General features: G+C 53.3%; 1 protein-coding gene across 1 annotated transcript; it reads left to right on the plus strand.

The window, feature by feature from the left end:
• Positions 1-355: 355 nt before the first annotated feature.
• Positions 356-8225, plus strand: SNAI1 (snail family transcriptional repressor 1). Its single transcript, XM_058685924.1, has 3 exons — positions 356-2243; positions 2842-3369; positions 7248-8225. The coding sequence occupies exons 1-3, from the start codon at positions 2162-2164 to the stop codon at positions 7430-7432; spliced, it is 795 nt and encodes a 264-aa protein (XP_058541907.1). The 5' UTR covers positions 356-2161; the 3' UTR covers positions 7433-8225.
• Positions 8226-24662: the final 16437 nt, after the last annotated feature.

A 24662-nucleotide genomic window follows, 5' to 3' on the forward strand; every position in this document is an offset into this window, starting at 1 on the left:
GTAGACTGTTACTAGCTCATGCCAAGCTTTTTCAAAGTGGTTGTGCCCATTGACACTGTCCTCTGCATGGGACAAAAGTCCTGCTGCCCTCACACCCTCCTCAACACTTGATATTGACCAAATTTTAACTTTTTGTTCTTCTGATGGGTGTGAAATAGTATCTCACCAGTGGTTTTAATTTGCATTTCTCTCATCACTGATGAGGCTGAGCCATTGGTGAAAAATGTTGAAACAGAGACTGAAAAGGAGCCAGCCAGGTGAAGATCTGGGGGAAGGGGGGGGGGGTGGCAGGTGCCAAGGTCCTGTGGTGGTAAAGGGCTGGGATGTGGAGGAACACAAAGAAGGTGGGGAGGCATCATTGTGCCTGGGGAATGGGGAGAGTGGCTCAAGACAAGGTCAGCAGAGGTCAGATCAGCAGGGCGGAGGGCTGTGGTGAGGACTTTGGCTTTTACTCTGGGTGAGACAGGAACATGGGAGGGTTTCAGCAGAGAGACATGGTCTTACTCCTCCCTCTGGCTGCATGCGGAGAATCATATTTTGGAACTAAATAGACACAGGAGAGGAGTGTATTCTAAGTAGTGACCGCATATGGCCCATCTCTCCCCCCTACCCTAGACTCGACTCAGCAACTAGATCACAGTTGTCCCAAACAGACGATTGTCCCTGCCCTCATTCTAGGTGGTGAGTAGTGGGGCTTACAGGTTTTCATAGCCCTTGCTTCATAGATGAAAACCAGTGGGATGGGACTTATTTATGGATTTATTTCTGTACCTCCACCCCCACCCCAGGCCTGGCATGGCCCTGTCGGGAGTGGTGGGTCCCCGGGAGAGCTGAGGGTGAGGTTCCAGCTGTCCCTCCCCTGGGCCCACGCCACATGGGACCAGTCGGTGCCCCCACTGCGGAGCCCAGCGTTAGATCCTTTAGACACAGTATTGATGACGCCCCAGAGAGGCGAGAAGTCCTGCCTCAGCCCTTCCCTTCCCCACTTCTTTCTCCCACCTGCCCAGAGTGATCTTTCTCAAGCAGACTCTAAACAGGTCCCTCCTCAGCTGAAAATCCTGTCTTGGTTCCCAGTGTCCTTGGGGCAAAGTTCAAACTCCTCTAGGCCCTGGAGGCCCAGCAGATCTGACCTCTCAGGCTTGGCCACCCCACCCCCATCCCTGGGAGCTGCTCTCAAAGACTCTGAAGTAGGCCGAGTCTTACCTCGGGCCTTTCCCCTCGGTATTTCTTCACTTCCTCTGGGAAGTTGCCCCGACCCCCTGTCAGGTGACCCGTTTCTTGACTGTCACAGCGTCCTGTGGCCTCCCCCCATCAAAGCACACTTCCCTTTGCTTAATAATTATCTGTTTACTTTCGTCTCTCTCCCCCGCCGTACGGCGAGCTACACTTTACAGGTAGAGACCCCGAGTGTTTTGCTCAGGAATGTGTCCCCAGCTCCGGGAATAGTGACTGGCACGTAGCGGGTGCTCAGTAAACATTTGCGAAGTGAAGGAACGGATGCCTTTTGCTAGATGATGCCAGATTGCTTTGCAAAAAAGGCTGTGGCATTTCACACTACCAGCAGCCACGTGAAGGTGTTCATTTCCTCGCAGCCTCCCCCGAAATGTGTATAGTACTTCGTGAATCCCACGCTCTTTGCGAGGCGCCAGCCTGGCCGAGGAAATTTCCGCCCCCTCCCCAAGCCTGAGGCGGAGGCGGTTTCGGAACGTCAGGTGCCCAGACCCGCGGCGGGCGGCGCCAGGGGGCGCCAGAAGCAGACGACCGTGCATCGCTGGGCAGGCGGGCGCGCGGGGTACCGAAGGGGGTCCCGCCTCGCCTGGGGCTCCCTGTGCCCGCCCCCGGCAATCCGCCGCGGGGCGATCGGAGCAGCGCCCGCGGCCGGGCCTCCGAGCGGCCCCCGCCCGGCCCCCAGCGCCACGCGGCGCGAGCCCCGCCAGCCCCGGCGCACCTGCTCGGGGCGTGGCCTCCGGCGAAGGCGCGCCTCGATTGGCGCCGAGGTGACAAAAGGGCGTGGCCTCCTTCGACCACGCCCCTCCAGAGGCTGGAGTACTTAAAGGAGTTGGCGGCGCGTCTCCACTCAGAGCGCAGCGGCACGGCCTCGCGGGTGGAGTGCCTCGCGACCCCTGTGCGAACCGGCGACCCCCCGGCTGCTTTGGCCACCATGCCGCGCTCTTTCCTCGTCAGGAAGTCCGCCTGCTCCCGCCGGAGGCCCAACTACAGCGAGCTGCACGACTCTTCTCCAGGTGAGTGGACGGGGTGAGGGACCCCGGGGGGCTTCGGGGAGACCGGCGAAGGCTGGCTGGGAGGGAGGAAGGAGGGGGGGACTCGGGGGCAAAATCCTGGGCCCAAAATGGAGCCAAGGGGCCGGGCGCGGGGCGGTGTGCCGAGGGGTGTGAGGAGCCCGGGGCAGGTGAATGGACGGTTGGAGGAGGGCTTTCCGAGGGCGGTGGTCTTGCGTGAGTTGTCTGCTCGGCAGCCGACAGGGGAGAAGCGGGGCGGGGCGACTGGGGAAAGGAGGGGGCCGGGGCCTGGCGGGGACGCAGGGGCAGGGCCCCCCCCCACCCCACCTCCGCCCCCGAGTCGGGGCTGGGCGGTGCCCTGCGCGTGAGATCTGGAGGCCGGGGCGGGCGAGCGGGGCGGCTGGGGTGAAGAGGGGCTCCGGGCGGGCAGGACGGGCCGTCGGGGCCGCGATTCTTTCCTCCCTCCAGTAAGTACTGAGCGCCGGCCCCGCGCGCCGCTTCCCCCCCCCCTCCACCCCCGCCCCCAGCAGGCTACGGTTTGTTGACTGACTGCGCGACCGACCGAATGCCTGACCCTGCCCTTTTCTCCGTCTCCCCCCAGAGTTTACCTTCCAGCAGCCCTACGACCAGGCCCACCTGCTGGCGGCCATCCCGCCTCCCGAGGTCCTCAACCCCACGGCCTCTCTGCCCACGCTCATCTGGGACTCTCTCCTGGCGCCCCAAGCCCAGCCCGTCGGCTGGGCCGCCCTTCTGCCCCAGGAGGTCCCCAAGGCTGCGGAGCTGACCTCCCTGTCGGACGACGACAGCGGGAAAGGCTCGCAGCCGCCCAGCCCCCCCTCGCCGGCCCCTTCGTCCTTCTCCTCCACCTCGGCTTCTTCCCTGGAGGCCGAGGGTTACGTTGCCTTCCCGGGCCTGGGCCGGTTGCCCGCGCAGCTGGCCGGGCTCTCCGTGGCCAAGGACTCCCAGACTCGCAAGGCCTTCAGCTGCAAGTACTGCAACAAGGAGTACCTCAGCCTGGGCGCCCTCAAGATGCACATCCGCAGCCACACGCTGCCCTGCGTCTGCGGCACCTGCGGGAAGGCCTTCTCCAGGCCCTGGCTGCTGCAGGGCCACGTGCGGACCCACACGGGTGAGTGTCCCCGCGGGCCGCCGCCTGTCGTCCGGCCCGAGGTCAGGGTGGGGGACCGGGCCGGCTGCCGCTTTCGGGGTGCGGCGCTCGGAGAGGCCGGGCGGCCACACGCACTATCCGCCCGTCAGCCAGGCAGATGGGCTGGGTGGGTGACTGTGTGAGACTCCGCAGCCTCCGCTCCTTCACCGGATGGGCTGCAGTTGGGGGTCCGGGGAAAGGTGCAGCCAACACCTTGCCGTCGGGGCCAGGTGTGAAGGAGCCCACCGCCCCCCGCCCTCCCCACCCCCACCCCCACCCCCTCCCCCTCCCCCTCCCCCTCCCCAGCCAGGCAGGATGTTGTCAGACCCCCCACCTGGCTCAGAACATATCCTGCTTGGAGAACTTCTTCCAACCTTGCTCTGCTGTGTCCCCACTCTGGCCTCAGTTTCCTCGTCTGTCAAATGAGCGTGAGACCAGCCTGTGGGGGTTCTGCACGGGTTACACGAAAGAAAGCATATGCAGAAAGCACCTGGGCCACCACTTGATACATGATAACGAAAGTGGTTTTTTTTTTAATGTTTATTTATTTTGAGAGAGACAGCAGGCGAGTGAGGGAGGGGCAGAGACTCTCCCAAGCAGGCTCCACAGGGTCAGCACAGAGCCTGAGATCGTGGCCTGAGCTGAAATCAAGAGTTGGGGCGCCCAGCTGACTGAGCCACCCCGGTGCCCCCTGAACACAAATGTTTTTGATGTTTGCGCCGCTTCCGTGCTGTGTGGACTTCAGGATTCTGATAGCACTTGTTAGGGCGGGTATCAAGATTCAGTGTCTCCTTAATCACTTCATAATAATTTGTTATCATGGTTCTCAGGGCTGCTCTCCCTGCCCCCACCGTGGACTAGATAAACTCAGTCCTATCTTGCGGCCCTGGGAATACCTTTGCCGGCAGAGAACACAGTTCTACCTGTGTTTCAAAAACATGAGACTAAATGTGTAGAAAATTGTGAAATGGAGACTTTTCTATCCTTCAACTCTCTGGAAACGTGGAAAAGGTAGCCGCTGCGTCCTTTCAGAACTTGAAAGGTGGCTGCTCTTTGGGGTGTGACTTTGGGAGAAGGTTCAAGGGTCACAGCTAGCAGCTTTGGGGTCAGGCTGACGGGTCTGGAGACCTCAGTTCTGGCATTTCCTGGCCCAGTGGCTGACCTCTGAGCCATGAGGGTCAGTGGGGTGGTTTGTTTAGGCCTGGCGTTTTGCAGGCATTATTGATATTACGACTCCCACAAAGTGTCCCGGGCATCCCCCCCACCCCCGGCTTGCAGACGACCCCCCCTCCCCCCACCCCCGTCTCCCTTACTTCGCGCACACACAGCCCTGATTTTAAAGGGACCTGATGTAAAGGTCCCGCCAACTGCCAGGCCTCTGTCCTGGGCTGAAGAGGGCTCTATTTGGGGGAGTCGAAACCATTGGGGTGCTCCCCTGAGCCCCCCCCCCCCCCCCCCCCCGCTTCTCCCCCCTCCCATCCCGACATTATTTTCATGTAAAGGCACGGCTCACACAAAAAGCCTGTTGAAATGCACATCACCATCCTCATTGACTCCCATTGTGTGTCTTAACGGTGGGCCCAGTGGGTGGGGGCTGGGGGAGTGGAGCAGGTGCATGGGCCAGTGGTGCCCAGCACCTGTTCCCCGCCTCAGCTGCTGGCCCGCAGCGTGTCAGGCCCCTTTAATCCGGGGAGTATCGCGTGTACAGTGCCCCCCTCGGCGGCCTTTGTCCCCGCCGGCCTGGTGCCGATTTCACACTCGCCAGGATCACCATAAAGACGTCTGTGGGGGTGGGGGATCTGTAAGGGGTGCAGGTCTGTGCCTGCTGCTTGCACACACAGACCCCTCCACCCCATCACGTCCTACCGAGGCCTCCCTCCTTTGTTCACGGTCGTGTCTGATCCTACGCAGCATAAAGGTAGCGTTCACTGAGCACTTGCTGTGTGGGAAGGGTATTGCCCAGGGCCTCCTTTACCTGGGTTAATGCAGTAAAATCGACAGCCCCAGGAAGGGGGTGCCGCTGTAACCCCCACCTTACAGATCAGGAAACTGAGGCACAGAAGGAAATCGCTTTCCCCTAGTCACAGCTCAGAAGGCTGGAGCCAGGGTCGCTTCACTTCTGTCAAGGAGGTGAGAGGGTAGTGGCTTTCCGCGCCCTGGGGAAATAGGACTCCGTGCCCCCTTACCCAGATCTGTGTCCAGTAAGCCCTTAGTTCCCCAGGGAGTGTGTGAAGGAGGAAGAACTTCATGTGGACCTTGTAGTGCAGTCATCAGACCTTCCCGGCCTAGTATGCAGAGGGTGCTCAATAGTGACCCAGCCAGTTAACTCAGACATCCTTTCCCTAGTCCTCCTGCTAAGTCCCCCTGCTCTGTGGGGTAGCCTGTTGCCTTGTCTCTCTGCCCCAGGAGACTGAGCCCTTGAGTGGACGGTTCCACAGTCAGCCTCAGGCATCTGACTTGGGACCCCTCCCTCCCAGTGCCCAGCACAGTGCCCCAGGCACCCAGAGGCTGATGGAATTCATTCATTCCCTGCTCTTGAATTCCAACACAGATTTAACCAGTGGGCCATGGCCTAGGGGCATATCAGGCTGAGAGTGGGAGGGTAGAATTTTACTTTGTACTAAAGAATGCTCAGTTTTATTGGCTGGCACATAGTGGAAGCTTGATAAGTGCTTGTTTAATGAGCTACTATTTGGCCTTCTTATTTAGTAGGAAATGCTGCACCCCCAAGAAAACACAATGACATTGTCAGTGTTTTCGGACTGTGTACTGTATCGTTTTCGTTGGGGCAGGAATTAGGAAAAATTGGTGAACAGCATTATCTGGTGGTGATTGAGGGGTCAGGCTCCTCTGAGGCTTTAAAAAACAACAGACTTCTCTTTGTATGAACACTTCTTGAGTGAGCACGTACTGTGTACCTAGCTCCGGGAGCAGGACTCTTTTCAGCACGCCCTGGGCCAGGCAGGTGGTATGAGGGGCACAGGTAGAAAGGGGTTCTAAACGAGTCGTAAGGTTTCTGTAGCCTTGTGGCGGGGTCCCAGGCCCTGGGCTAGAGGCTTGGGGTGAATCCAGGGGAGATCCCTGAATTTCAAGACTTGAGATCACTGACAACAAAGGGAAGGAAAGAACATAGTCGGCAGGCAGCAGCACTGTGATGCGGAAGCAGCCCAGAGAAGTGGGCTAACTTGCTGGGGGGCGTGGTGTGGCCGGGAGCCTTTAAGGTTGACTCCAGCTTTGTCCCCCGATGAAGTGAATCCAGGCGTGATAATAAGGAGTACCCACTAGAGCCCCCTTACCTGAGAGGCCGTCTGTGTAGTGGTTAAAATCAAGGGCTCTGGAATCAGGGTGCTTGGTTCTTGCTGGGTGACCCTGCATATCCTACGTGGCTTCTCTGTGCCTCAGTTTCACCGTTTCTAAACTGAGGACAGAGGTAGGACTAAATGAGGCGAGAGTCCCTGGCACAAAGTAAGTGTTCAGTAAATTCCGTTACCATCATCGTCATGGTGTGTTGAGCACCCCCGGCCAGCTTGCCATGATGAGGGATTTACTTACCGCCTCTGGATTACTGACTCCTATAGGTGCAGGGGTGAACAGCTCCATTTTACCGATGAGCAAACGGAGGCTCAGAGAAGCCAGATGACTTGCTCAAGGTCACCCGGTGGGAGGTGGCAGAACTCGCGATCACGTCTAGGGCTTTGGGCACCAGATAATAGGGCCTGGTTTTTCTGGGTCATGGGATTCCTTCAGGGTTGGGGTGATCTGGCTTCTAAAGGCCGGGGTGGGGGGACCAGGATTTCAAATAAATGCCAGCTGTTACCCCAAGTGGTTCAGCACTCGACTCTCCTGTTTTCTGTCCTCAGGAGAGAAGCCCTTTTCCTGCTCCCACTGCAGCCGAGCCTTCGCCGACCGCTCCAACCTTCGGGCCCACCTCCAGACCCACTCGGATGTCAAGAAGTATCAGTGCAAGACCTGCTCCCGAACCTTTTCCCGCATGTCCCTGCTGCACAAACACCAAGAGTCAGGCTGCTCGGGGGGCCCCCGCTGACCCTCAAAGCTCCTTCTGCCTCTCCAGACCCTCCCCCGGCCATTGCGGCCTCCATCCTTCCAACTGCCACGGAATTCCCTTCTGAGCTCCCCCTTTTGGGTGCGTTTGCCCCGCAGGACTCTGAGGACCTTTTTCCAGTTCTCTCTGCCCTGGTGCCTCGGTGGACTCTGAGAGAGGCCTTCCCGTGGACGTTTCTGTGAACGGCTGGTGGGGAGGGTGGCTTGTAGCCAAGTGTTCTGGAGTTGGCCTCTCTGTGTGGGTTTGTGTATCCAAAGGTGTTTGGATACAGCTGCTTTGAGCTCCGGGACAAAAGCAGACAGACTGATAGGAAGCTCCCCCCACTCGGGGGAACCCACTCCTCCCCCCCCCGGAACCCTCAGGCCACCCCTCCAGGAGGTGTGACTAAGCGCGCAGGTTCACCCCCAGGGCCTGTGGGGGCGGTCACTGACACAAGGACTGGTCTAGACCCCAGGTTGCCCCCAGGCCTGGGCAGCTATTTCAGCCTCCTGTTTGTCATGGTGGCACCTGTTTCATGGGCAATTTAACAACGTCTCAAAAGAGACTGTGAGTAATTGCTGTCACTTGTTGGGGGCCCGAGTGGGGTGCTTCAGCCTGACTGATGTGTCTCCCAGAACTATTTTTGGGGTCTGACAGGTGGGCCTGGGAGGAAGATGTTTACATTTTTAAAGGTACACTGGTATTTATATTGCAAGCAACATTTTGTACTAAGGAAACGTTTTGTATAGTTATATGTACAGTTTATTGATATTCAATAAAGTGGTTAATTTATGTATTAAGAAAGTCTACTTAGTTTTCTAGAGGGGTGGGTGTTTTAAAGGGCCTTCAGGAAGGGAGGAGGGGCCAGGGGTCCTTGGAGCTCGGATATTCCCGACACGGGCTTAAATCCTGTCCTCTTAAACGTCATGTGGCTTTGGACTTCTGGCTTTGACTGTCAGGGACTTTATTCGTGCACGTGGGTTTTCCTCTGAGCCTGGGTGTCCTGTCTGGTGCGGAGTGGGAACACCTGTGGGCCAGTGAGAGCAGTGGGGGGTGGGGGGGGTGGGATGCGCAGGTTCCTTGCACTTTACATGTGACCCTGATCGATTCATCCTTCCATTTTGAGGCTGACCAGGCCCACAGGGTGAGAAGCCAGCTCCCAGGCTGCTGGCTTTGCCCCAGCACTGCAGGTCTGGGGAGGGATTGGCTGCTTCTCCCAGATGAGGGAGTGGAATGCGCTGAGCACGAAGGGGACAGAGGATGTGCTTCCTGTTTCCAAGGGCTCCGGGCCCCACTCTGGCCTCCCTGTCGGACCCACACCTCTGTCTGGCTGCTGGGTACCAAATGGCCTTTGATGCAAGGAAATTGGCTGGCTGGAGCCGAGAGGGTGAGAAGCCAGGCCAAAGGGTAGGGGTCATTCAGCTTCCTGCTCGAGGACAGGACGGGAAGACGGTTAGCTTGCGTCCTAGGCTGGGATAATTCACTCCTGGCTGGTTGTCACGGTGACCTCACCTCTGGGGCCCTCCTGGGGCCAGGAGAAAATGAGTGTCCGTTCTGAGCACAAAAGGTGCTGAAGGTGCCAGTTTCCTGCGGGGAGCCGAGCAGGACTCCCAGGCGTCCCAGAGCCCCAGAGTCAGGCCGGGGGTGGGGGGAGCTTCATGTTCCAAAGGAGAGATGATTCTTTCTTCTAAACAGGAAATGGTGACCCGCGGGCCGGGAGCAGCCCTTAATGACTTGCAGCTTTCCTCCCAAAAGAAAAAAAAAAAAAAGTTCTCTAACAATCGCCAAATTGTAGCTGGCCTCCCTGAAGGGAAGTTAGGGAGTTGCGGGGGTTGGGGGCTGGGCGCCAATTTGCTGAGGGCCTACTGTGTCCCGTGTCCGTGGGCCGTCATGTATATTCACCCCACAGTAGGTGCCGACACCAATGGTGAGGGAATAAGTGACTTCCCACACTCCGGGGGGGGGGTGGGGACAGGCCTGGTGGAAACCCCTCCCCGACACCCAGAATGGGGTGTGCCAGGCTCTGAGCATTCTGGGAGTCAGGGATGCCTGGCTTGTGCCCCTGTCAGGGCCCAGAGCCAGGCGCTGCCCCTCTGGGCTCCCCAGTTTCTGCCTGCATAAAATGGGGTGATGGCTGTGCCTTCCTTCCCGGAGACGGGAAAGGGAGCTTCGTTCAGTAGGTCTTGAGGAGCACTGCGTGTGCCAGGCCCGGTTCTAGGCCCCTGGGGCACAGCGGTGAACAGACAGTCCCCCCTGCACTCGTGGAACTTCGGCTCTGGTGGGGGAGACAGAAAACAAGTGACTGACCACACAAGCCGCTTTCCTCTGGTGACACTCTGCCAAGACAGAATTCGAGCGATGGGGCAGGCTCACCCCATGAGGCAGGCCGCTGGCGGCGGAACCAGAGCCCTCGGCGGGCGGCATTGACGTTCCAGTTGAGACCTGAAGGGAGAGAAAGTTCCAGGCAGGAGGGAGCAGCAAGCGCAACCGCAGAGCAAGACCAGGGGGCCGGGGACAGGGGGCCAGGGTGGGATGGGTGAAGCACTCGTATCCCGGAGAGGATGTGTGCCTCCTGAGGACTCGGGAGTGTAGCCGAGCCTCTGGGCAGCCGTGGGCACCCAAGCAGGGAGTGAAGCCTGCTTTACTCGCCCGCCCGGCTCCTGGTGGAGAATGCAGGGGGGGGGGGGGGATGAGCTGGGAGCCCCAAGGTCCCGGGGCCGAGATGATGCTGGCCCTGCCCAGGGTGACAGAGGCCGTGGGAGACTGATTCAAGAGGCCGGGTGGCTGGGGTGCACACCTGAGGGCTAGTAGGTGAGGGTTATTTGGGCTTATTAAAACAAAAAGGGCTGTGGGCCCCGGGGAGCTGAGGTGGGTGGGGATCAAAGGAATGAAGGGCATCCCTGCGTCCTGATATGGGATCGTCCCCGCTCAGCCATATTGCTAAGTGAAAAATAACTTGCAGTACATGCTCCCTTTTGTGGGAAGAAGAGGGGGTAGAAATAAACATGTATTTCATTCCTGTTTGTATTTGCATATGGAAACTCTGGATTTACAATAAAATAATAAAAGCATTTCTCTAGGGAGTCACAGGAGGTGGAATGGGGTGATCTGAAAAAGAGAGAAGGAGAAGGGAAACAGTTTTTAGAGTTTATTATTATTATTATTTTAAAGACTTTTTTTTTTTTTTCTTAAGTAATCTCTACTCTCAATGTAGGGCTCGAACTCATGACCTGGAGAATCAAGTGTCACATGTTCTACCAACTGAGCCAGCCAGGTGCCCCAGTTTTTTAGATTTTTAAAGTACTTTGTATTTTGAAATAATTTAACCTGACAGAAAAGTACAAAAAGCTGGACTTTCATTCAGATTCTTCAAAATATTGAGTATTTTCTTATGCTTGCATTTGCTCTCTGTATACACGTATATATACACATACCTACACATTATTTATTTTGGAGCCATTTGAGAGCAAGTTGTAGACATTGGTGCCCCTTGACTGTTAAACATTTAAGCATGGAGGGGCACTTGGGTGCCTCAGTCGGTTCTTGATTTCAGCTCAGGTCATGATCCCAGGGTCGTGGGTTCGAGCCCTGTGTCGGGCTCCGCATTGAGCACGGAGCCTGCTTAAAATCTTCTCTCTCTACCTCTGCCCCTCCCCTAACTCATGCTTTCTCTCTCCCTCTCCCTCTCAAAAAAAATTTTTTTTGAGCATGGATATTTAAGGACAAGAACATTCTCTCATATAACCATATAGTTTGATGATCCAAATCAGGAAATTGAGCATCGGTGCAATACTGTTATCCAATGCACAGCCATAACCAAGTTTCTATAGCTGTCCCAGTGATGTCTCTCACAGCACACGGGGGATGCCGGTGAGGGGAGATCCCAGGTCCCACGCTGGTCCTGTCACCTTATTTTCTTTTACCCTGGAATAGCTCTTTTCTTGGCCTTTCACGATTTTGATGTTATTGAAGTGTCCAGACCAGCTATTTTGTAGAACATCCCCCAGTTTAGACGTTCCTGATGCTTTCTCATGATTAAGCTTGGGCGGTGCGCTTTTGGCGAAACCCCAGAAGTGGCGTTGTGTCTTTCTCAGTGCAAGGTATCGTGAGGCACACGAGGTCCACTTGTTCCATCACGGGTGACGTCAACTTGGACCACTTGGTTAAAGAGGGTCTGCCAGGTTTTGCGGGGATAAAGTTCCTCTTTTTCCCCTTTTGTACTTAATCCGTATCTTGTGGGGAGACATTCCAAGACCATGTGAATATGCCGTTACTCCCCAAACTTCCACCGACTGTTCCAGGCCTCACTGGCGATTTTTGCCTAAATCAGTTATTACTGTGGTGGTTGCCGAGTGGCGATTTCCACCGTTCCTTCTCTTTTTACTGGTTGGCTTTCTACCAGAGGGCAGAACTTGCCCCCTCTGTCTGGGCCCAAGCAGCTCAGAGCCGTGGGGCTGCCAGAGATGGAGCGGGAAGCAGGGTCTGGCGGGGCCATTCGATCCTCCCCTGGGCTCTTCTTTAAGGCGAGTCCAGGAAATAAACTGGCTGTAAAGCTGATCGCCACGCAGTGTCCAGGCGGTCAGGGCTGGGGCCAGGGCCACCTCTGGGCACATCTGGGCCCCATTAGGCACCTGGCGGCTACTCAAGGGCAATGCTTGAGCTGGGATGGGGGTACTCTGGCAGGCGGGGATCCGGGTCCTACTTGCTTCTTTTTTTTTTTTTTTTTAAGTTTATTTTTGAGAGAGACAGAGTGTGAACAGGGGAGGGGCAGAGAGAGAGGGAGACACAGAATCCGAAGCAGGCTCCAGGCTCTGAGCTGTCGGCACAGAGCCCGACGTGGGGCTCAAACTCATGAACCGTGAGATCATGACCTGAGCCGAAGTCGGACGCTCAACCGACTGAGCCACCCAGGAGCCCCGGGAGTTTATTCTTTAATTAAAAAAAAAAAAAAAAAAAAAGAATTGAAAAGATTAGATGGGAGGCTCCTTTGACGTGTGATTAACACACCTTATCCTAGTGCCTTTAATGTACTCAGTGTGGTGAAGGGCTCAGTTTGTATTTGTCTAAATTAAAAAATAAATATATATATATTTACGTGGGCATGTACTCCAGTCTCGCTCACAGGAAGAGCCGAGCCCTCCCCTTGGCCCACAGTGCTGGCTCTGCCCCTTCACCGCTGCCTTATCCCCTCCCCGATGCCCTCACTCCCTCCAGCCTCCCAGGCTCCCTGCCACCTCAGGGCCTTTGCACTTGCCTCTTTTCCTCCTCTCAGAGAACCACACGCTGGGTCCTGGCAGCCATCCCTCTCCCCTTTGCATCCAGTGCCTTCCCCTCTTGACGTTTTTCCCCACAGCACTTGTCACCGTCCGACAAATCATATTTTCACCATTCACAGCTTCTGTGTTGACCGTCTCGCCCACCATAATGTCAGCTCGCCGGGAGTGGAAATTTTATCTGCTTTGTTCACTGTCCCATCCCTGATCCCTCACTTCTCTTGTGCAGGAGGTGTACTCTTGGTAAAATTTTGCTGAATGATGAATACATGTGTGCCCCCAGGAAATATACCACAGTCACCACTCTTACGGGGCACTTTCTATGTGCCGGGCACTGAGTGCCTCACATGGATCAACTCATTACACTTTCACACCTGACTCAAGAAAGAGAAAAACAAGACACAGAGAGGTTAAGTAACTGGCCCAAGGTCACCCAGCAAATAAGTGGCAGAGTAAGGATACAAACTCTGACTTCTACACTTGATCTTAGCCAAAAGGCCGAGAAGCGATCAAACTCTGACTTCTTTTATGACTGTTGTAGTTTTGCTCTATCTTTGGGGTAGAGCTAAAACTTTTTATTTTTTTTTCCAACTTTTTTTTTTTTTTTTAAATTTATTTTTGGGACAGAGAGAGACAGAGCATGAACGGGGGAGGGGCAGAGAGAGAGGGAGACACAGAATCGGAAACAGGCTCCAGGCTCCGAGCTGTCAGCACAGAGCCCGACGCGGGGCTCGAACTCACGGACCGCGAGATCGTGACCTGGCTGAAGTCGGCCGCTTAACCGACTGCGCCACCCAGGCGCCCCGAGCTAAAACTTTTTAAATTGCAGTGGAACAGAGTCTGGGTCTTTACCTACTACCCTGGCCTGCCCAGCAGCCATGGCACAGATGGGCTCATTTTGTCCTATCCCCAGTCTTCTTAAACAAACAAACCCACATACCCTTCTCCAGCCAGGTAGGCAGCCAAAAGTGTGTGGAGATACGGGGGTGGAATGGCCAGGGAAAAGAGAGCTCAGTCCCTAGTGGGTGGGGTGGGATGGGGTGGGGACATTCTGTGTGGTCCCTGCAGACCAGGAGAAGCTTCCAGACTAGGAGCTCTGTGAGGGTGGGACCACCCACCTGGCCCAATCTCCCTCTGTGCCCTGGGCCTTGGACCCACTCTGGGCATCTCCAGTTGGGTGATCTATGTTTCCTTCCCTGCCTCTCCTAGCTTTTGGTGACTCCTGGTGATCCTGGTGTTCGGGGGCTTATAGCTGCCTCCCCCCTGCCACCCCACTGCCTCTGGCTTCACATGGCCTCCTTCTTTGACTTTATTCCTCTGGGTGTGCCCTCTCCTCTTCTTATAAGGACACCAATCACTGGACTTAGAGCCCGCCCTAATCCAGTATGACCCCATCTTAGTGTGATTACAACTGCAAAGACCCTGATTCAAAATGAGGTCACGTTGAATGGCTCTGGAGGTTGGGACTTGAAGATACCTTTTTGGGGGGACACAATTTAACCCACTACAAGTGGCAAATCTTCCTCAGGGCCTGGATCTTTTTATTAGTCATCCGCTAAACCCGGGGCGGCAGGGGGGGGGGTGGGGGGGTGGGGGGCGGCCGGTGCTTAGGAGGAGATTTGGGGAGTCAGACTTTGCCTCTGTGCTTTCTGAAAGGGAGAGTGTTTTAGTCAGTCCTCAGTCTCAGGACTTACAGGGTGAGTAGGTAGAGGGGGCATGGGGGGAGCAGAGAGGCGAAAGGTCAATAGAGATTAGGGCCAGGGCTATGCCAGCCAGCCTGGGGAGAAATTTCACATTTATCCTGAGGGCACTGGGGAGCCATAGCATGGTTTACACAGAGGAGGGGCACAAGTGGATTGGGACGATACTCTGGTTGGCTGTGTAGGGAGGAAAGCCAGAAGCAGGGAGCCCCCTGCCCTCTTGGTGGAAATGAGGCAGAGGAAAGGGTGCAGTCAACAGACATTTGGGAAGCTTGGTGACCTACGGACATGAAGAGTGAGGGAAGGCACAAAGACGACGCTTTGTCTGGATTTTTCAGCCACTGAGGGAAATAAAGAGGCAAAGAGCAGCCAGTCAGGCAAATCACAGTAATAATGATTATAATAGTAAACATTTCATGACGGTTCACTATCTGTTTTGCACAGACCACCTGACTTAATCCGCACAACAACCCTGGGCGATCTGGGTATAAGAGGTGGTCCCACAGTGGGTAAGAGCTTGGGTTCTGGAGCCACACTGCCTGGGCTCACATCTCTACTGTATTGCCTGCCTGCTGTGTGACGTGGAGCAAATTGCTCGACCTCTCTGTGTCCATTTCCTCATCTGAAGAACAGCCCCTGCTTCTGGAGGTCATTGTGCAGATTAAATGAGTGAATATTTACAAATTGCTTGGCCTCGGGCCTAGCACAGAGTAAAGCCTCAGTAAACACTGACTGGTATTATGTCCACTTTACACGTAGGGAAATCGAGGCTCTGAAAGAGTAATTTCCCAAGATCACCACAGGATCATCCTAGTGTTTCTGGCTCTTTGCGTCTCCTGGTCCTTGACGAAGTCTGGGGGCCTGAGTGGGCCTGCTGATCCCCAGAGTCTGATGTCCTGTGTCCACTGGAGCCTTGAGCAGCCAGATGACCAGGGCCCCGGGGAGTTGAAGGACTCTCCACGGAAGTTTGGCGTTGAATGCGCCTCTGTGGGTATGAGCTAGAAGGCCTCAGGGAAGGGAGACCGTGCTCCCGGACCCAGTTCTATGGAGCTGGTGCTCTGGCCTGAAATACACACTTTAGTGGGGGCCGACAAGGCAGCAGCAGGGAGAGAGGAACCCCGTGCTCGTGGGAGTGCGGAGGCAGGACAGGGGGCTTTCCTAAGGACTTCGATCCTTTCTTTGTGGGTCTGAGAGGGCCACCAACGCCTCACTCCGTGACCCTGGATGAGTCCCTGCCCCTTCCAGGTTTCACTTTGCACATCACTAAAAACATGTTCAACCTTTGACCCAATAATAAAATTAAAAGTACATAAACACATTCTGCCTAGCATTTTTCGGAAGGGCAGAACACCATAAACAACCCAAATGCCCAGCACAAGGGCACGGGCTGTTAGCTGGGGTCCTGGGGCATCCTGGGAACTGGCAGCTATTATAAATGATGATACAACATTTAAAATATGTATTGTGGGGGCTCCTGGGTGGCTCAGTCGGTTAAGCATCCAACTTCGGCTCAAATCATGATCTCTGGTTCATGAGTTCAAGACCCGAGTCAGGCTGTGTGCTGACAGCTCAGAGCCTGGAGCCCGCTTCCGATTCTGTGTCTCCCTCACTCTCTGCCCCTCCCCTGCTCATGCCCTGTCTCTCAAAAATAAATAAATGTTTAAAAAATAAATAAATAAAATATATATTGTGTAGGGACAACCTGGGTAGCTCAGTCGGTTAAGCTTCCAACTCTTGATTTCAGCTCAGGTCATGATCTCACGGTTCGTGAGTTTGAGCCCCGTGTCGGGCTCTGTGCCGACAGCGCGGAGCCTGCTGGGGATTCTCTCCCTCTGTCTGCCCCTCCCCCACTTACACTCACATGTCCTCTCTCTCTCTCTCTCTCTCAAAATAAATAAAGTTAAAAAATAAAATACGTATTGTGTACGTAGCACAAGAGCAGACAAAAACAAACAAAAGCCAGGCACGTGAAAAACACTCCAAATGTTTCTTGAGTGATTAAATAAATCCATGAGTGGTTAGTATTCAGTATTTGTTGAGAGGGAGGAAAGAAGGTCAGGACAGAGAAGAAAAGAAGCAAAAGAAGGATCTGCAAGAGATATGCCCCTGTGCATAGTGATTTTCTCTGGGCGTAGGTTGAGGTGCTCGTGAAGCAGAGGGCACTTCATTGGATGTAATTTTCAGTTCCATTACCATTGCTTCTTCCAGTGAGCGTCTCTTGCCTTACCATCAGCCAATCAATCAATATTTTCGTGGATAAACTAGATATTCCAAAGGGATTTGAAAAGTACCCACATGTACTGACAGGAGCAAGCACCGATTTGCACAGCAGCTTGAAAAAATAGTGTGGTTCCACTTATGTAGAACTTTACCTCCATTTTCACCCACCTTTGCCTTCATGCAGAGGGAAGTGCGTGCCCTGGGGGTCAATGGTGCTTCTCTCTGGATGGTGGGGTTGCTGGGGTTTTAATTCTCTCAGAGAGCCCAATGGGGGGCTTGAACTCACAAACCGCGAGATCATGACCTGAGCCAAGGTCAGACACTTAACCGACTGAGCCACCCAGGTGCCCCTTAATTCTCCTCTTGTTAGATTTCTGAATTTTCTATGATAAGCATGTGATTTCCTTTCTCAACAGAACTACACGCGCACACACACACACACACTCACACTCTGAAGAACCACGTTCAAGAGCTGGCAACCTTCCAGAGTGAAGGAAGTCACGCTTGGCAATCACAGCCACCTTGTCAGTTCCCCGAGGGCTGCGGGGTGATGTCCGGCTGCCACTCGAGGTCTATCCTGGGCATCGCCCTTGAGCTGAATCGGTCCTCAGCCTCCGTGTCTCTGGGCAGCCCATTCTCCAGCCCCAGTGCGGCCGTCGTTCACCAAGAGCATGAGTATTTACCATGCAGGGCTGTGTACCCGTAGGCGGTCGGTCCTGAGTGGGAGAGCGGCAGACCGAGCTCAGTTCTTGGGGGACTTTCCCAAGAACGCACAGCTGTGAGGCCACTGGTGGCAACAGGATTTCTTTAATGGCTTCGTTGAGCTATAATCCACCTACCGTACAATTCCTCCGCTTACAAGGCACAATTCAGCAGTTTTTCGTACCCCCATCATCTCATTCCAGAACATTTCATCACCGGAAGAAGAACCCTCCCCAATTAGTAGCCACTCCCTGTTTCCTCCTCCCCTCGGCCCCTGGCCACCACTAATCTGCTTTCTGTCTGCAAGGTCTGGACTATTCTGGACGCTCCATATACACGTGGAATCACTGTGGCTGCTCGCACTTGGCATCACGTTTCGAGGTCCATCCGCGTCGTAGAGCGTCAGCACTTTATTCTTTTCCTGGCCCAGTGATAGGCCACTGACGGGCAGGCCACATCTTGTTCATCCACTTGTCAGCTGATGGACATCGGGGTTCTTTCCCCTTCTTGGCTCTCCTGGGGAGAGTCGCCGTGCCCACTCCTGTACGAGCAATCTGTGAGCGCGTCCACACCGCACTACCTTCCTTGCCAGCACTGTGTTATATCAGGGTTTTATTTTGTATTTCAGCCATTTTAGCAGGTGTGTGTGTGTGTGTGTGTGTGTGTGTGTGTGTGAGAGACAATCTTCTCAGGATGTAACCGACATGTAATAGGCTGCCATATATAAAGTACAAATTTTGATGTTCTAATTTCTCTTGGGAAATAAGGGAGTGGAATTTCGGGGTCATGCGGTGACTCTCTTTAGACGCCAGGATTTGAAGCGGATCTTCCCTGCCTCAGGGTCAGGGTGATTTCTGCTGGCAGGGCCCACTTCCCCCCTGGGAAGGAGAAGCTGGGGTGCTCTCACTCTCCCGTCTGGGTCTCTTCTCTGGGCACAGGGCCGGTCTGCAGCTCCAGCCGGGAGCCCCCGCGACAGTAGCCCGGTCCTGCCTGCCCGCATTCAGCACACGTGCACGGAGCCCTACTGTGTGCCAGGCCCCGTTCCAGGAACTAGCGGCACAGCAGCAGACAGTCTCGGAGAGTCCAGGGAGGGGGTGATGTTGCCTGGAAAGAGCACAGGGTGCCGTGGGAGGACAGCAGGGCGCTAGCTCGGTCAGGGATGTGGGGGTATTTGAGGAACCTTCCCCGAGATGAAGGAGTAGGAGTTGGCCTGGCAGAGAGAACTGAGTGGGAGGAGGCCACTGTAAGCGGAGGGAACAGCAAGCATAAAGGCCCTGAGGTGGGGATGCGCTTGGGGGTCAGTGTGGCTGGAGGGGAGAGAGGTGGGAGATGGGGTGGGAGGGGCCGGCAGTGGCCCACCTGCAGGGCATCATGGGCCGGGTGTTCAGATCTTACTCTCAGTCCTGTGAAGCTGCCAGGGGACTTCACACAGAGGAATGACTCCTCTGTGAGGGGGAAATAGACTGAGGGACAGAAAGGAAGTGGGAGACAAGAGAGGAGGCACCTGCAGCCGGGAGGAAGAAGGGGTGGGAGTTGGCGTTGTGTCTGTGCTGGGGGGGGGGGGGCGGGCGGAGAGGGACTGAATGGCGGGGGGGGGGGGGGAGCGAGTATGAATAGGAGGCAGAGGAGGGATCCTAGCGAGGCCAGATGTGGGGCTGAGCCCTGAAAAGCAGGGTGGTGCCCGTTGACAAAACTGGGCCTCTGGAGAGGAGACAGGGAAGGAAACGATGCAATGAAACATGTTTCTTCTTTTGTGAATGTTTATTTATATATTTTGAGAGAGAGAGCGAGAGCAGGGGAGGGGCAGAGAGAAAGGGAGAGAGAATCCCAAGCAGGCTCTGTGCGGTCAGTGCAGAGCCCAATGTGGGACTCGAGCTCACCAACCGTGAGCTGAAATCAAGAATCAGAGGCTGAACTGACTGAGCCACCCAGGCACCCCTGCAACATATTTCTTTAGAATTCTTTTCTCACTTGACCTTCTCCCAGCCATCTCTACCAGCCTCCCAATAACCTCCATATTGCCTGAGTCCTGGCCCCCAAGCCTCACGCTAGCACCCGAGTGGACAGACCCTGAACTCTGCATATTCCTGCCCCATTCCCTCCCTGGCCCACCACGCTTCCCTATCTGCCGATTGTGAGGTCTGGGCTGGCAGGAGCTGGTGCAGTGCCTGGCACATAGCAGGATCTCAAAAAACAGTTGTTGAATTAGTTACAGAAGGCTGTGGACTACCTTCTTTAGTGGAGAATATGGGAGCCATAGAGGAGTTTAGAGGAAGGAAGGTCTGAGTTCTCTCTGAGTTCTCAGTCTCTCCCTTTTTACCTAGGCCTTCAGGAAGAGGGCAGAGGCTCTCTGGGATCTTGACTAAGGTCAAGCAGCCGGTTCTAGAGCCTAGGAATGAAGCTTATCACACCAGCCAGCCCTCGGGAGACCGCATACCCTGTCACTATCACATCCCCATTTTACAGAGGAGGAGACTTGAGTCTCAGAAGCAGGTGGCATTTACCCAATGGCAGAGCAGGGATTCGAACCTAGACCTACCTGCCTGGCTGCATAGTCCTCATCCAACCTTTTGTCCTCAAAAGGACATTTTAGAAAAATAAAAATAAAAATTAGGGACCCAAGGGTCCGGGAAGAATTCCTCTCGGTAGAGGCCCTTCTAGAACATTTCAGGAGTAAATACAGACATGTGTCAGCATCTGTGTCTGGTGGCCTCTGCGGAAGAGACTGGAGGCTGGGGTCAGGGGCAGGAGGAAGACTGACTTGTCACATTTTTTCTTTCTGAACTCTCTGGATGATTATCATTTTAAGAGTGTTAGTGAAAGCGTAACAATTGTGCAGAGAGGCGTGCCTCGGAGGTGTTCAGCCCAATGCCTTTTTTCCAAGTGAATCCACCTGTGAGACTAGCACCCAGATCAGGAAACAAGAGACAGAACATTCCAGTCCCATAGAAGCCAGCTTCTTTCACTTGGAACAGTATCTGTGGGATTCATCCACATCGTGGAGCAGGTCAGTAATGTGTTCCTTTTTAGTGCTGATTAAGGCTTCCGCTGTTTGCCTGTTTCACGGTGTTTATTCATTCAGCAGCGAACGGACACTTGAGTTTCCGGTTTTTTTGTTTTTTGTTTTTTGTTTTTTTGCAGTTATGAATGAAGCTGCTGTAAGTGTTCACATGGAGATTTTCACGTAAGTTTTCATTCCTTTGGGGTAAATACCTAAGAATGGATTGTTGGGGGCGCCTGGGTGGCTCAGTCGGTCGGGCGTCCGACTTCGGCTCAGGTCATGATCTCACGGTCCGTGGGTTCCAGCCCCGCATCAGGCTCTGTGCTGACAGCTCAGAGCCCGGAGCCTGCTTCGGATTCTGTGTCTCCCTCTCTCTCTGCCCCTCCCCCGTTCATGCTCTGTCTCTCTCTCTCTCAAAAATAAACATTAAAAAAAAAATTAAAAAAAAAAAAGAATGGATCGTTGGGTTGCAGAGTAAAAGTATGTGTTTGACTTGATTAAAAAAAACAAACAAACAAAAAACGTCCAAACTGATTTCCCGAGCTCGGTGCCATTTTGCTCTCCCGCCAGAAATGGAGGAGAGAGTTCCAGTTGCTTCACATATTTCTATTCTCGGTGTTTGTTTTTGTTTTTACTTTAGCCATTCTCACAGGCGAGACATAGTGTCTCATCATGTGTGTGCCTGGGTTTAACAGCTTTTTCTCCAGACAGAATACATACAATACTATACATGTAGAGGTGGAAATTTGCTAAATTTTGACACATATCTTCTACCCGCGTGACACTAGCACAATTCAGACAGTGAACATATCCGTCATCCCCGAAAGTTTCCTGATTTATGCCTCTTCTTTGACTTTCCTCCCTCCGTCCTCACCATTGCCCCCACTCCCAGGCAACCAATGATCTACTTTTGGTCACTAATGATTAGTTTGCCTTTTCTGGAAATATTAATGGAATTATATGGTCTGTTCTCTCTCTCTCTCTCTCTCTCTCTTTTTTTTTTTTTTGGTCTGGCCTCTTTCACTCAGCATAATTACTTGGAGGTTCATCCGTGTCGTGGTATATACCAACAGTTGTTCCTTTTTACTGCCGTGTCGATGGTATCAGTGTAGGGATAAACCACTCGCCTTTGGATGGACATTTGGATCGTTTCTTGTTTTTGGCGATTACAAGTAAAACTGCTATAAACAGGGGCACCTGGGTGGCTCAGTCAGTTGAGCGTCCGACTTGGGCTCAGGTCATGATCTCTCTCATGTTTCGTGAGTTCGAGCCCCGCGTCGGGCTCTGTGCTGACAGCTCGGAGCCTGGAGCCTGTTTTGGATTCTGTGTCTCCCTCTCTGCCTGCCCCCCACTCGCACTCTGTCTCTCTCTCAAAAATAAATAAACATTAAAAAAAAAAACTGCTATAAACATTCCTGGACAAGTCTTTGTGCGGACATAGGTTTTCATTCTTCTTGGGTAAATGTATAGGAGTGTAGTTGCTGGATTGTATAAGTAAATGCTGAACATTTGAAGAAACCGTTAAACCGTCTTCCAAAGTGGCTGCAACCATTTTGCTCTTGGGCCAGCCGTGCGTGAGAGTTGAGGTACCGTCACATTCCCGTCAGCACTTGGTATAAGCAATCTTTTTGATTTTGGCCATTCTCCTGGGTGTTTAGCGATACCTCATTGTGGTTTTAATGTGCATTTCCTTAATGACTAACAACATTGAACATCTTTCCACACACCTGTTTACAACCCATATGTTTTACTTATTTTTTTCAAATGTGTATTTATTTTGGAGAGGGAGAATCCCAAGCAGACTCCTCACCATCGGCGCAGAGCCCGACGTGGGGCTCGGACTCACAAACCGTGAGATCGTGACCTGAGCCGAAATCAAGAGTCAGACGCTTAACCGCCTGAGCCACCCAGGTGCCCCTTTTGTCCATTTCATCACTGACTTCTTTTCTGAGAATTCTTTATATATTCTAAATACAACATACATTTTTAAATCAGATAACATGTTTTGCAGATACTTTCCCCCCAGTCTGTGAGGATTTCTTTGCTGATCGTATCCTTTGCCCACTTTTCATCGGGCCAATCAGTGGTCTTACTGAGGTTTAAGAGAGCTTTGTGTTTCTTCTAATCTTCAGTGTTGGCCACAGACCTGGCCTGTCCCAGCTCAAGGCGCTGCCGTCGGGGGCGTGGGGAGAGAGTCGTTAGAGAGTCTAGCAAAGGAGAAACTGTACCCCTGTCCTTTACTGTGCCCCACACAGCCTCACTTTCTCTCCCCTCTAGTGGGGATCCCTAAGTAGCCCCTCCTGGGCGGAAGAGAGTCTTGTCACGTGCAGGAAACACCGGCTGGCAGTTTCGTTTGTCACTATCGTTTTCATCACCGTGGTCGTCTGGACGTGGTTTCGAGTGCAGGCGTGAGGTTCAACTCTCAGCTCTGCCACTGCCTGGCTGCATGACCCCAGGCCAGGGCCTTCCGCCGTGTCTCTCCCTGATAGAGTGGCTGATAAGGGTCGAATACACCATGCTTGGCACAGAGCAAAGGCTGCAAAAAAAGCTATTGTTATCTTTTTTATGAAACGAAATGAAAGTTCATTTTTTTTTTGTAATTTTTTTTTTTAACGTTTATTTATTTTTGAGACCGAGAGAGACAGAGCAGGAACGGGGCAGGGTCAGAGAGAGGGAGACACAGAATCTGAAACAGGCTCCAGGCTCCGAGCTGTCAGCACAGAGCCCGACACGGGGCTCGAACTCACGGACCGCGAGATCGTGACCTGAGCCGAAGTCGGACGCTTAACCGACCGAGCCACCCAGGCGCCCCGAAAGTTCATTTTTTAATGGAAGTCGCACAAGTTCAGTGGGATACCAGATTTTTGGCTGGTTGTGGCTGGAGCTGAGGGAGCGGTCTGTGTCTGCACAGATGTGGGGGGGAAGGGTCCCTGCACCAGCCTCACCACGTCCTCACATGGACCATCTTGCTTGATCCTCAGAGCAGCTCTGAGTGATCAGAGCTAACGACCGCATCTGACAGAGGAGGAACCAGGTCCTTTACGGCTTCACCTCCCTCCTCCAGGACCCACATGTGAGCCTGGCCTATGACACCACACGAGGGACAGACCACGTCTCCTCCACGGCTGTCTGGGGGCCGAGGAGGCACCAAAAGGGGGTGACACCTGGGACCCAAAATCCTAATGAAAGCACGAATGGGGATCGATGATCGAAGTTGGGTGCTACTGAGCCTTACGTAAAATAACCCAAATAGAAACAAGAATAGCAAGACCTATACCCGTGTCCGTCTGGTAGAGTATGAATGAGAATTAGTTTAAGAATTTAAGAATTAGTGGGGCTCCTGGGTGGCTCGGTCGGTTAAGCATCCGACTTCGGCTCAGGTCATGATCTCACAGTTTGTGAGTTCGAGCCCCGCGTGGGGCTCTGTGCTGACGGCTCGGAGCCTGGAGGCTGCTTCGGATTCTGTGTCTCCCTCTCTCTCCGCCCCTCCCCCACTCGTGCTCTGTCTCTCTCTCCATCAGAAATAAACATTAAATTTTTTTTAAATAATAATAAAAAAAAAGAATTTAAGAATTATTGGAATTACTTCTGTCCTTCCCACCGTTGGCCTGACCTGCGAATATGTGAACGTACTGTCATCTCATCTGTGATAGTGACAATGGCAGGTCACCATCAGTGATAGGTCAGTGACAGCGACATGAACCAGGCCTACATTTCACATTCCTTGTTGCTTCTAAAAGTCATCATCAAACACAGGCAAAATCCTAGCGGACAGCTGACGAGTCGAATATCTTCTGGCTCTATTGGCTGAAATTCCACCAGTCACTCAAAATGTAAATGTATATTTATTATAAAGGAGTAAAATACGGTCTTATTTTAATAATTATTGTGAACGTGGCCAAGCCTATAAAAACAAGAAGGTTCAAATAAATAAAACCTAAGAAAATAAATCAATCGATGGTTAATACAAAAGCAGTAAGTTAAAAAAAAACAAAACAACAAAAGCAATAACTTTGGCTGAGAGTTGGAGTTCTTTTCCCAAGCAAATGTTTCTAAATAATTAAATGATAATGAGTAACAGAACAGTAGAATTAATTCTAATACTTGTACCATTATGTGGTTTGCCAGCTTTCATAACAAATAATAAAATTCATATTAAGAATATAACCTTTGAGAACGTAATATTGTTCAGTTATGTAATTTCCTCTAGGTCCCTGGGTCTCTTAGGAAAACATGTTAACTTGGGTATATGCAGAAAATGAAGGACGATCTGGAGAAAATGAGGAACCCACATGGCCTTTGTCCCGCCAATCAAGCTTCAGAACAATGGGCACCAG

This window comes from Neofelis nebulosa, chromosome 9, assembly GCF_028018385.1.
Source record: "Neofelis nebulosa isolate mNeoNeb1 chromosome 9, mNeoNeb1.pri, whole genome shotgun sequence".
Classification (NCBI taxonomy): domain Eukaryota; kingdom Metazoa; phylum Chordata; class Mammalia; order Carnivora; family Felidae; genus Neofelis; species Neofelis nebulosa.